General features: G+C 34.5%; 1 protein-coding gene across 4 annotated transcripts in view; it reads right to left on the bottom strand.

Annotated features, from left to right (window-relative positions):
• Positions 1-14,350, bottom strand: part of LOC111145952 (origin recognition complex subunit 4) — a 96,505-nt gene that overhangs the window by 39,299 nt on the left and 42,856 nt on the right. For all 4 annotated transcript variants that reach the window (XM_022501284.1, XM_022501303.1, XM_022501295.1 and 1 more), the window contains 3 exons: positions 14,064-14,137; positions 11,013-11,089; positions 10,136-10,226 (listed from right to left, as the gene is read on the bottom strand). In XM_022501284.1, coding sequence (XP_022356992.1) covers positions 10,136-10,226; positions 11,013-11,089; positions 14,064-14,120 — 225 coding nt within the window. In that variant the 5' untranslated portion in view covers positions 14,121-14,137. The remainder of the gene's footprint in view (positions 1-10,135; positions 10,227-11,012; positions 11,090-14,063; positions 14,138-14,350) is intronic.

Genomic DNA, 14,350 nt, shown 5'->3' with positions numbered 1-14,350 from the left:
CTCCACAACTAAGTGTAGAGAAAGGACACAGAACACATCAAAGATGGTAGGAAATGCAGAGACGTGGCTTAGGAGAGAAATGGATCATAGCCAATGCAGTGGGGAGGAAGTCAGTCTAGAGAAGTGGGAAAAAGAGACTAACATACAGGGGAACACACAGGAAATGAATCCTCATAGGACTGGTTTGGAAAGCTAGAGGGCCTAAATTTCTTGAGTTCTTACAACCAGGGAGGCTTAAAGCCTGGGGTTCTAAAGATCAGCATGTGTGGTTCTGGGAGAGCTCGAAGGACACTGGGGATGCTCTTGGAGAGAAGGCAGGGAAAATTGTCTGTGGACATACAGCAATCTGAAGAGCACCCAATAAAACAGATAAATGAAACCAGGAGCTAGTTCTTTGGGGGAAAAAAACATGGGGGGGTGGTTTTATGGAGAGGGTGGTTGGGTTATGGACACTGGGGAGGGTATGTGATATGGTGAGTGCTATGAAATGTGTAAGCCTGACTATTCACAGACCTGTACCCCTGGGGCAAATAATGCATTATATTTTAATAAAAATAATAAAAAAATCAATAAAACTGATAAACCTCTAGCCAGACTTACCAAAAAAAAAAAAAAAAAAAAAAAAAAAAAAAAAAACCAACAACCAGAAAAGACCCAAATAAACAAAATCACAAATGAGAAAGGAGAAATAACAAACACTAAAAACTACAAGCAATTATAGAAGAATACTACAAAAAACTACATCCCAACACTGGACAACCTAGAATATGGATAAATTCCTAGTAACATATAATTTATCAAAACTGAAACAGGAAGAAATACAAAATTTGAGAAGTCCAATCACCAGCAAAAAACTGAATCTAATCAAAAAACTCTCAAGAAACAAAAGTCCAGGTCCAGATGGCTTCTTAGGTGAATTCTACGCAACATTTAAAGAATAGTTAATACCTATGCTTCCCAAAATATTCCAAAAATAGAAAAGGAAGTAAAACTTCAAATTCATTCTATGAGGGCAGCACTACTCTGATACCAAAACCAGAAAGACACCACAGAAAAAGAGAACTACAGGCCAAGATCTCTGATGAACATATAATTGCAAAAAACTCAACAAAATACTAGCAAACTGAATCCAACAATACATTAAAAGAACCATTTGCCACGATCAAGTGGGATTTATTCCTGGGTTGCAAAGGTAGTTCGATACTTGCAAATCAATCACTGTGATACAACACATCAATAAGAGAAAGAGTAAGAACCATATGGTCATGTCAGTAGATGCAGAAAAATCATCTGACAAAGCACAACATCCATTCAGGATAAAAACCCTCAACAAAGTAGATTTAGAGGGACTATACCTGAATATAATAAAGACCAATAGCTAATACCACCCTCAATGGGGGAAAATCTGAAAGCCTGTCCCCTAAGGTGAGGATAAAGATAAGGATGTCCACTCTCACCACTTTTTTTTTTTTAAAGGTTTTTCCATTTAATTTATTTGAGAGAGAGTGAGAGAGAACACAAGCAGGGGGAGCAGCAGAGGGAGAGGGAAAGGCAGGTTTCCCACTCAGCGAGGAGCCCTATGTGGGGCTCCATCCCAAGACCCTGGGATCGTGACCTGAGCAGAAGGCAGATGCTTAACTGACACACCCACCTCCCCTCAACCCATTTTTATTCAACATAATACTGGAAGTCCTAGCCACAGCAATCAGAAAGCTAAAAGAAATAAAAGGCATCCAAATAGGTGAGGAAGCAGTAAAACTTTGCACTTTTTGCAGATGACATGATACTATATATAAAAAACCCAAAACTCTTAAAACTAATAAATGAATTCAGTAAAGTTGCAGGATACAAAAATCAATGTTACATTTCTATACACCAATAATGAAGCAGTAGAAAGAGAAATTAAGAAAATAATACCATTTACAATTGAACCAAAATAATAAAATATCTAGGAATAAATACAACTAAGGAGGTGAAAGACCTATGCTCTGAAAACTATAAAAAACTAATGAAAGAAGCTGGAGACAACACAAAGATATGGAAAGAACATCCATACTGATGTACTGGAAGAAAAGATTTTGCTAAACTATCCAAAGCAACTACACATTTAATGCAATCCCTGTCAAAATACCAACAGCATTTTTCACAGAGCTAGAACAAACAATCCTAAAATTTCTATGGGACCACAAAAGACCCTTAAGAGCCAAAGCAATCTTGAAAAAGAGAAGCAAAGCAAAGCTGGAAGCATCACAATTTGAGACTTCAAGTTACATTACAAAGCTGTATTAATTAAAACACTATGATAATGGTAAAAAAATAGACCATCAGAATAATGGAAAAGAACAGAAAACTCAGAAACAAACCCACAGTTATATGGTCAATATTCGACAAAGCACGTAAGACTATCCAACAGGAAAAAAAACAAATGGTATTGGGAAAACTAGACAGTAGTAACATGCAAGAGAATGAAACTGGGACACTTTCTTACACCATACAGAAAAATAAACTCAAAGTTGCTCAAAGACCTAAACGTGAGACCCAAAACAATAAAAATCCTACAACGGAGCACAGGCAGTAATTTCTATAACACAGGCCACAGTAACTTCTTTTTAAATAGGTCTCCCAAAGCGACAGAAACAAAAGCAAGAATAAACTATTGTGATTACACCAAAATAAAAAGTTCTGCACAGTGAAGGAAACAACCAACAAAACTAAAAGGCAACCTACTGAATGGGAGAAGGTATTTGCAAATGACATATCTAATAAAGGGTTAGTATCCAAAATATATAAAAAACTGATACAACTCAACACCCCAAAAACCAAATAATAAATTTAAAAAATGGGCTGAAGACAGCAACAGACATTTCTCCAAAGAAGACATACAGATGGCCAAAAGACACATGAAAGGATACTCAACATCACTTATCCTCAGGGAGATAAATAAAAACCACAATGAGATACTATGTCACACCTGTCAGAATGGCTAAAACAAAAAACACAAGAAACAACAGGCGTTACAGCTGTTGGCAAGGATGTGGAGAAAAAGGAACCCTCTTGCACGAATTCAAAGGGATACATGCTCCCCTATGTTTATAGCAGCATTATTTACAATAGTCAAATTATGGAAGTAGTCCAAATATCTATCAATAGGTAAATGGATTACAGTATGTATGTATGTACACACACACACACACACACACGAATATTATTCAGCCATAAAAAAGAATGAAATCTTTCCATTTCCACTGACATGGATGGAGGTAGAGACTATAAGGCTAAGTGAAATAAGTCAGTCAGAGAAAGATACATACCATATGATTTTACTCTAAAGTGGAATTTAGGAAACAAAACAAACTACCAAAAGTTAAGAGATAGAGAGAAGCAAACCAAGAAACAGACTCTTAACTACAGAGAATGAACTGGATCCTTACCAGAGGGGAGGTGGATGGGAGGAATGGGTGAAAAATGTGATGGGGATTAAGGAGTGCTCCTGTTGTGATGAGCACCAGGTGATTAAAACAAAAACTTAAAAGAGAGAGTTAAAACAAGTTTATAGCACTCTTTCCATTGAATTTACTTCAAACAAGTTATTATGATTTGCCTAGATTAGCTCACAACTTTTTCATGATGTGTTTGTATGGTCTAAAATGATAACTTAAATGTATTAGCATATATGTCTTCAAATAATTTTAGTTCCACTCTGGATATTGCTAAAACTTAGTCTGTGTGTAACTACCTAAATAACCAATTGCATAATTTTAGTATTTTTCACAAAGTATCTTTCCAAATATTTTAAGTTACATAATATAGTAAAAAAGAATTAGTTAGTTTTTTGATGTTACACCAAGCAGGATAACCAATATGGCTACTCCATTTCCACAGTCTTTACAGCTAACAATTTTACAAACATACTGACTGACTTCATTTAGACCTGCCAGCAATCAGGGATTTTTATATTTATCTACTATTCTATTCCCAAATACTTGCTTGTCTACAGCAATTTCTATATAGAAAAGTATTTTCCAGGGTACAATCTGTCTTTTGGATTTTTTTAAGGATTTTATTCATTTATTTGAGAGAGAGACAGTGAGAGAGAGCATGAGAGAGCAGAAGGTCGGAGGGAGAAGCAGTCTCCCTGTGGAGCTGGGGAGCCCGATGTGGGACATGATCCTGGTACTCCAGGTTCATGACCTGAGCTGAAGGCAACTGCCCAACCAAGTGAGCCACCCAGCCACCCCACATCTTATTTTTTAAATAAAATGTTTGAAATACAATAAGCCACACTGTTATCTTTATCAATTAACTATAGATTCCAAATTTTTGCACTTTAAATAGCTTGGCCAAGGACAGTGTTATATTGTAATCTTATTTCTTACATTAAAACTTACATGAGAGTTCTTGTCTAAAACAATCTATTTTATGTCTCTGGATACTCCACACACAACAAATTATGAAAGTGACAAAAGTTAAACAGTGTTCCTAAGCTCTGACCTCCCAATACTGGAGTGCAGCAGGATAAATCAAATAATACTGAAATGGAATATGAAGCACAGGATTCTTCCATATTCCACTGAAGTCAGACTTGGTCAATGACTTCAAAGCACCATCAGAGGGTTCTGGTTTAAGATGTAACAAAAGGACAATCTGTCAGCATACCAAGAACAATCTACAATCTATCTGTTTTATTAATTGACAAAAACTCTTATCTTAATGGCTTTTATCTTCTTAAGCCCTGAAGAAACAGAAAAAACTGACATAGGAGTTTATACAGAAATGGTGTAACATGAAAGAAAGGAAACAGTAAACTGATGAAAAAGATTAATTACTACTGAAAATGTGTATTTTAGAAAATAAATATTTTGAGTCATTTAAGCCAGATTTAGATAAACACAAAACAATAAACTAAGAAGGTGCATGACATGGAGGTAGACAAGAAGGGTTATTAGAACTAAAAAGCAGTATCATATGAAAAGAAGCAAACGATGGAATGTATGGTGAAGAAAATCACACTGATGATATGGCAGAATGCTGAGGGAGAGGAAGAAAAGAAAGAAACATGGAGAAATAACATAAAGAAATGAGAACAAAGGCTTAACAACTGGATACTTTAATCCTAAGAGAGGACAAGAAGAAATGAAAGGAAGGAAATACTCAAAAATAAAATTAGTCTTTAGTGAAAACAGACCTAAATTCATATTAAGAGTTTGTAGAATATCAGCTAATGCTCAAACATAGCCTGTGAATAACAAATGCAGTAAGACAAGAGAAGGAAATAAAAGTTATAAAAAGAAACAGGAATGGAAGAAATAAAACTTTCTTCTATTTGCAGATGACATGATTGTCTGCAGAAAATCCCAAAGAACTGACAAATTTTAAGAACCAATCAATTATAGCAAGATTGCAGGATACAAGATAACACACAAAGGTCATCTGCTTTCCTCTATATCAGCAGTAACACTAGGAATCTGAAATTAAAAACATATACTATTCACATTAGGGTCAAAAATATTTTTTAAAACTTAGGTATAAACCTAACGAAGTATATGCCTTATATAAGGAAAACCACAAAGCTCTAATGAAAGACCTAAAAAAGGTAAATGTAAAGATATTCCATGTTCATGAAAGTGAAAACTCAATATAATTAAGAAACCAGTTTTTCTAATGTGATCTACAGATTGAAACTACAACTGAACTCAAACATCCCCAGTAGTTGGAAATTAACATATTAATTCTAAAGTTAGTATAAAAAGGCAAAGTACCCAGAATAGCCAAAACAATACTGAAGAAGCACACAAAGTTAGAAGACTGACACGGACTTTAAGGCTTACTATAAAGCTACAGTCATCAAGATGGTAAAAATTGACTGATACAAACAGAATTAACTGACCTTTGAAAAAGAAGCAAAGGTAACTCTATGAAGAAAAGATAGCCTTGTCAACAAATGCTAAAACAATTTAAACATTCATATGCAAAAAAAAGAAGGAAAGAAAAAGAATTTAGACACAGACCCTATATTTCAAAGAAATTAACTCAAACCAAATGTAAAATACAAAGAACTATAAAACTTCTGGAAGGAAACATAGGTGAAAACCTAGAAGATCTTGGATTTGGTGTTGAAGTTTATTTATTTTTAAGATTTTCTTTGTCAGAGAGAGAGTGTGAGAGAGTGAGAGAAAGAGCACAAGAAGGGGAAGCTGCAGGCAGAGGGAGAAGCAGGCTCCCCACTGAGCAAGAAGCCAGATATGGGGCTTGATCCCAGGACCCCTAGGATCATGAGAGGAAGGCAGATGCTTAACCAACTGAGCCACCCAGGCATCCCAATGATGAAGTTTAGATATAACACCAAAGTCACAATTCATGAAAGAAATAGCTGATAAACTGAGCTTTTTTTTAAATGAAAAAACTGGGGACCTTAATGAAAACTATGGGACTTTAGTTAATAATACCATATTAATATTAGTTCATCAAATTCAACAAATGTACCATACTAAGGGAAGATGTTAATAATAGGGGAAGTTGTATGTATGTGCATGGGGGGTGGTTATAATAGGGGAACTCTCTTTTATGCTTAATTTTCCTGGTAAAAAATAGATCTACTTTAGCCAATTTACTAATGAAATGGAGTATAGTTTTAATTTGTATTTAAACATCTTTATAAGTGTTTACTAACTCTCTTTCCTTTTTTCCTGAGCCTTCTTCCATGCTTTTACATACAAACTTCTACAATAAAGTTCAGAATAAATCCAGGCATTAACTGCTCAAGTTATATTTGCAGGCTTGACACTTTGATGTACACTTCATTGAGAGCCAACTTCTCTGTTGTAATGCCACTTTGTTTCAAGAGGCATAGTTTAGGATGGAATAGTAGGTCTAAATGTACTGTTTTCCTAGATCTCATTTTCTCAGATTATCACTATGAGCTTCTTGAAGAATTAAAGTACTACTTAAAAGTGTTTTTCAAATATTTGTATGAAGATGTATTTTCCAAAGATAATAAAACAACGAAGACTGAAAAAAAATTATCCTATAGTGAAAAAAGATCTAAATTTATATTAAGGGAGTTTACAGAGTGTCAGTTTTTATGATCCAAGCTTAGATACTGGTCTGAAATTTTCATACTGCTAAGATAAAGAAATTCTGTAAGAGTCTAGACAGGGAAAAAAATCACACACACACAAACACACACACACACACACACACACACACACTCAAAACAAGTTAGCTGTCACGGCTATCAGTGACATTCACTAAATATTTCTGGTTAACTTCTCTTCTAGTCACCTAGGCGGAATGTACTTCTTCACTCTCTTGAAACTAGGTGTAACTATATGACACTTGGCCAGTGAACTGTGAGGAGAGGTGCTCTGTTATCATCTCTGAGTAGGAACTCTAAAAAGAGTATATGTCCATGATTCATCATGTTGCCTTTTCCTACATCAACACTTGCTGCTTCACCCTGTACTTTTATGTTTCGGAGGTGGCTACTTTCCTTAAACCTCATGAACCAACTACTGGTAGCTTCAAATTTTTCTTCTGTAGCTTCCTCCCCTCTCAGCCTTCACAGAATTCAACAGAATTAGGGCCTTCCTCTGGATTAGGCTTTGGTACAAGGGAATGTGTAGGCCACTAAAACTTTCTCCGTATCAGCAGTAAGGCTGTTTCATTTTCTTATTGGTGGATTCACTGGAATAGCACTTTGAATTTCCTTCAAGGACTTTTCCTCTACACTCACAGGTTGGCTGCTTGGTGTTAGAGGCCCAGCTTTTGGCTTACCTTGGCTTTTGACCTGTCTTCCTCACTAAACTCAATCATTTCTAGCTTTTGATTTAAAGTGAGAGATGTGTGAATTTTCCTTTCGCTTGAACACCTAGGAGCCATTATAGAGTTATTAATAGGTCTAAAGTCAGTATTGTTGTAACTCAGGGAATAGGTAGGCCCAGGGTGGGGGTGGGAGATGGGGGAGTGTCCAGAGAGTGGAACAGTCAGAACCAATACATTTATCCATTAAGTTTGTCATCTTATACAGGCATGGCTCCTGGCACCCCAAAACAATTACAGCAGTAACATTAAAGATCACTGATCACAGATCACCATGACAAATATAATAATGAAAATGTTTGAAATATTTTGAGAATTATCAAAATGTGACATAGAGACAAAATGAGAAATGCTATTAGAAAAATGATGCCTGTATACTTGCTCGATAAAGGGTTGCCAAAAGCCTTTTAATTTGTAAAAAATGCAATTATCTGCAAAGTGCAACAAAGCAAAGCAAAATGAAGTATGCCAGTACAAACCAACACAAGTATTTTTTTCCTCTTCCTTTTCTGGACTACAGACAAATGTTTCTTTTCACTGATGCATAATAATTATGTAGATGAATGTACTAGCATTTATTAACCAGTACTCTACTGATGGGCATTTATGTTGTTTCTCATCTTCCACTATTAACAAATGGTGTTGTAGTGAATAACTGTATATACATCATTTCACAAGTTAAATTCCTAGAAATACTGCTGCTGAGTCAAAGGGCATATGACTTTGGCCTAGTTAGATACTGTCTCTTATTCCAGTTATGTCAATTTATATTACCAGCAGGACACATGTCTATTTCTTTATAAGTTCAAAATTTTAGTGTTATCAATTTTACAGGTTTGTCAACCTGGTAGACAAAACTGCTAATGTTTTTAGTTAATTTACTTAATTATAAGTAAACTGAACAAGTTTTAAGTTCAAGACAGATCTGTATTTAATTTTATGTGACCCTTCTGTGCATCTCCTTTGCATAGTGTTTCTACTATTTAATAGTATTATTGTTAGAAATTTAAAATATTCTAATAGCTCAAAGGCATACCAGTCACATGGTTTTCCTTTCAAAACCATCCGAACACTATTGAGGTCAAACACAAAAGAAAATCATACTAAGGAACTCAAGAATAAAGAAATATGGGTGCCTGGGTGGCTTATTCATTAAGCATCTTTCTTCAGCTCAGGTCATGACCCCAGGGTCCTGGGATCAAGCCCCACATGGGGCTCCCTGCTCAGTAGGAAGTCTGCTTCTCCCTCTCCCATTCCCCCTACTTGTGTTCCCTCTCTCCCTCTCTCTAAAATCTTTTTTTTTTTTTAAAGAGAGAAATAGTGGTTGTATAAAATGACTGAGCATAAGACTGAATCAAATTAAATATAGTCAAAACTAAAAAATTATTGTAAATAATATAATTAATGTAAAATATTCTTTAAAGATTAAAAAAGAAATTACTTAGATTTATATCCCCATTAGAAATGGGTGATTCAATAAAACTGTAAAGTCCTTATTTCCACACCTTACCTAATATATAGTCAACATTCATTGCTTTAAAAACAATCTTACTTCTAATTTATTTAACTTTACTTAGTATATAATTTTACTTCACGTAATAAAAAAAAGCATGTTAGTGAGAAATCTAAATTCACTGCATGGAATATAGCAGAAAAGAGCTTTTATACAGCCCAACTATTGAAAATGAATAGTAAATATATTCAATGTAACAGTCATAATTTATCTCATATATTGAATAAAGAATGTGAAAAGAGAAAATGAGGAGAAAAATCAAGAGTATCTTTTTGAGGTAGCTAAGAAAATAAAGAGGGAAAGTAGAAAAGAATTCTAGAAGATGTGACTGTACATATGAAAATTACTTGAGTTAGGGTTAAACAATAAACAATAAAACAGGGGAAAAAAGAATGAATGTCATGACAAGTTACCTAATTTATAAACAGAAACGATGTCTACCTTGCAGAGTTAGTGTAAAGAAGCAATGATAATACAGATAAAAAGATCAAGGTAAGGTGCAAGAACACAGAGAAAAGGCACAAGGAATATGCTCAATAAATGCTAATAATGCATAAATTCCTCATGGGCAAAAGGCCATGATGGAAAAAGCAGCAACTGAAAATTTGTTACTGTGGTGAAAAACGATATGCTCAACTCAAATATACCACCCTAATTTTTAAGGCTTTGCACGTCTTCTATGATTTAAAGAAAATGAAAAAAGGGAAATTAATGAGATATTGAATACAAAGTATTTTCAATACTGTCTATAAGAATCATCACATCCTACACAAACAAGAAAATACCAGAAATCAATAGTTTTACCGTGGTTTTTCCTGATCCTCGGGGTCCAATAATGAGTACAGAATTACTTTCTCCATGGATAGCAGTTCTTTTTAGCAGCTCAATTAAGTGTCTGGAATGACATAAAGAAGCCAAAATTTAAAAAGGAAGCTGGAGGGGTGCCTGGGTGGGTTAAAGCCTCTGCCTTCGGCTCAGGTGATGATCCCAGGGTCCTGGGATTGAGCCCCACGTCGGGCTCTCTGCTCAGCAGGGAGCCTGCTTCCCTTCATCTCTCTCTGCCTGCCTCTCTGCCTACTTATGATCTCTGTCAAATAAATAAATAAAATCTTAAAAAAAAATAAAATAAAAAATAAAAAGGAAGCTGGAATAATATACTAGGTAATACTATTTAAAAGCTGAATTTGAATATGCACAGAAAATAGGCATTCCCTTTTTCTTTCTCTCTGGGCACTTGACTTATACTTTATGTAGCTGTATACAGAAAACCACAGAAGAGAGGGTAGGTCAATATGGATTCTCTGGAAACCTCAAGAGAAAACCAAGTAAGTTTGAAATGTCTTGGCTTTATGATGTCATAAGGCAAGGGACAACAGTGGCAAATCTTGGGAGCTTTCATTCCACAACACGCTGTGGAGTATCAGAGCTCAGAATTTTCTCCACATACCAGCTGACAGAAGCAACATAAGATTGAAAGGTAAGGTGCATTCTCATTATGACAACAGTTATAGCTGCTCTTCCTTTAAATTTTTATTGTTTCTATAGAAGAAGAAGAAATTTTTTATCTCTGTAAAAATGTTTGTTAGCATTATTCAAGATAAAATCTGTGTGGTTAATTTTTACAATACCTAACGGCATCTTTAAGTAAGTTCATAGTGGACAAAAGGATAGCTAAACTTACTTGTATTGTACTTGTACTCCAAATAAGTTACTATGTGGGCTCTTATGACAAAATCTTTCCCGTAAAATTCTTTGTACCTGATAAAAAGAAAGTGAATAAATATAAATAAAAATGTTACACATGAAATAAAAATGAATGAGAATATACATTTACAGCAGTCAGAATTAGGTATTAATGAGTCTATTCAACCCTCCCTAAATAACTTGTCTTCACGAGTTCTGGTATTACTTTCATGAGTTGTAAAACTAACGGTTCTTTCAACCTATCTCAAGTCCCAGAGGAAGGATGAGAATTTACCTGTGAGGTTCAATAGAAAGAATGAATTACTTTAGCCACATCAGCAATTTGAGGGTTCTTTTACATTGCGTGTGAATAAATGAACACTTCACTTTATATGGTACATACCAGCCAAGGAAAAAAGGAGATAATGTAATAATGTAATCTCACCTAATAATGTTCATGAACCATACGTCAATCTCTAGAGACCAAACAAATCTAAACTGGCTTAGCCCAAGGCCTATCTATCTGCACCTATCATAAAAGTCAGGATTCTGAGAAAATAAAAGTTTAAAAGTTCATATAGTTATTGAGGACCTACTAGAAGCAGAGTAAGATACTCTTAAAAAAGTATGATCCATGCCTAAAGAAATAGTGCAAATAAATTGGAAAGAAATGACACACTGAAAAAAAGTAGTAATTTAGCATATAAGGAATTGCTCAACTACATGGAAGAAATTAGATTCATCTATAAGATGAGGAATCACTGGAATGAATTAAGAAAAAAAAATTTTTTTTAAATAGGTGATTCTTTTTTTTTTTGAAGATTTTGTTTATTTATTTGACAGACAGAGGTCACAAGTAGACAGAGAGGCAGGCAGAGAGAGAGAGAGAGAGAGAGAGAGAGAGAGGAGGAAGCAGGCTCCCTGCTGAGCAGAGAGCCTGATGTGGGGCTTGATCCCAGGACCCTGAGATCATGATCTGAGCCGAAGGCAGAGGCTTAACCCACTGAGCCACCCGGGTGCCCCAAGAAAAAAAATTCTTATAAATTTTGAGTTTGCCTTAGAATAAAGGGCTTAGACTGAGTTGTAAAATATTATGTCAGATAATCTAGCACATTTTTTAAAAAGACAGACCATTATAGGCATTTCCTTTTCTGCATCTGCTGCTAATACAGAAACCTTTCAAAGACAAAAACCTTAGGAAGCTATTTGAGATTTGGTCCCACCATTGGAAACAAGAAGCTTCCAAGATAATTTGCTTTTCTCAGACTGACAGCATGGGACTGATTCTTCATGCACCAAAAAGGTAGAATCTGAGTTCTGTTTATACATACCAGAGGCTAAGCAAAGCAAATTATTCAGAGCAAATTATTCAAAGCAAATTATTATATAAGAAGGGGAAAGAATTAAGAGGAGTGATGCCAGAAGAACCAATTATGTGGATCTTAAAGTTAGCCTTTCCTAATCTTAATTTTTTTCATTTATAAAATAGAGACAATAATAGTTTTCTGGCAGGCCTGTTCTCAAGATTAAATAAGGTAGTTGTCTTTAACATAACTTAAGTATTTGTATAGGTAATAGCTAATACATATAAAACACTTAAATGAGCATATATAATCATAATACTACTTATATGGTGTATTTCTCTACCTAGATAAGATCATTAGAAATCAAATATAAATATCCTTTTCTTTTTCAAACTTCAACTTGTCTATTAGAGGCAACAACTATGTATAAAATCTAAGAGATAAAGTGAAGTGAAGCTGTAGTGAACAATGAACAGTTCAAAAAATCTCAAAGTGATCTGAGAGGAAGGTTAAACACATATACATGTATACAGAAATTAAGCTGTATGTGGAAGATACTTACTTTACTAGGATATGTAAATCATACTTAAGCTAAAATTCTTTCATGAAACAGAATTAAACCTTTTCCTTCCAGAAAGAAAAAAAAAAGTAAGCGATGAAGGGATGCCAATAACATACATTTAGTTTTGATTTAAAAAAACTATAGTTCTGGTCAATCAAGATAAATAGAAATACCAGGACAGAGTTATTATACCCATTCCCTATCTTAAGACACAGACACATAGATATATGCTTAGCACTTCGAATACTGTATGCACTTAAGATAATATTAAAAGTTTGTGATAAAAACACTCAACATACTAGGAAAAAAGGGCAACACATCCTCACCCCAATAAAGGGCATCTATAAAAACCTATATCTAACATCACTTCAACGGTAAAAGACTGAATGTGTTTCCCCGAAATCAAAAACAAAACAAGAGGGACGCCTGGGTGGCTCAGTTGGTTAATCAGCTGCCTTCGGCTCAGGTCATGATCCCAGCGTCCTGGGATTGAGTCCCGCGTCGGGCTCCTTGTTCTGTGGGGAGCCTGCTTCTCCCTCTGCCTCTGCCTGCCACTCTGTCTGTCTGTGCTCGCTCGCTCTCTCTCTCTGACAAATAAATAAATAAAATCTTAAAAAAAAAAAAAACAAAACAAGAATGTCTGTTTTTCAGTTATTACTCAATATTGTACTGAAAGTTCCAGCCAGGGCAATTAGACAATTAAAACAAAAATAATAAAGTCACTATACTGAAAAGAAAGTTAAACTATGTTTGCCGATGACATGATCTTATATAAAAAAATAAAAACTATGAGAACTAGTAAGTCTGGTCAGGTTGCAGGATACAGATTAATATATAAAAATCAACTGCATTTAGATATGCTAGCAATGAACAAATAAAAAAGTTAAAACAATTCCATTTATAACACAATAATCATAAGAAATAAAATAGGAATAAATTTAACAAAAGAAGTAGAGAACTCTGAAGTAAACTGAAATTAGGACACATTTGGGAAGACAGGAGTAAAGTTAGGATTCCAACTGTCTAAAGCCTTAAAAAGGATGAAAGTAGTGAAGAGTCTCTCCTTGAAAATATAAAGTGTTTCATAAGTGTTAAGGAAAGAATTCAAATTAAGAAGATAATTATTTCTCTGATCAGTTTTGATTGATAATAGACTTTGAGGTTAATGAAAATATATACTAACCTGTGAAAGGTACTCTGCATGTATTAAGTTGTTACTCTTTGATTTGCGACTGCTCATTTTAACAAACTGAAATCCTTAAAAAAAAAAAGCATGAATATAAAACATTACAGGCTTGAAGAGATTAAGAATTTAGTATTACAGAATCAAAATAAACACAACTTTTAAAACACAAAAATTCCAATTTCTCCAACTTCAAAAACTCACCAATCTCTTGTAGTAATCATTTCACAATATACATAAATCAAACTGTCGTGCTGTATGTAAATCATTTCTCAATAAAACTGAAA

This window comes from Enhydra lutris, unplaced genomic scaffold, assembly GCF_002288905.1.
Source record: "Enhydra lutris kenyoni isolate GAN:26980312 unplaced genomic scaffold, ASM228890v2 scaffoldscaffold1, whole genome shotgun sequence".
Lineage (NCBI taxonomy): Eukaryota > Metazoa > Chordata > Mammalia > Carnivora > Mustelidae > Enhydra > Enhydra lutris.
This window is presented reverse-complemented; position numbering and strand designations above follow the sequence as displayed.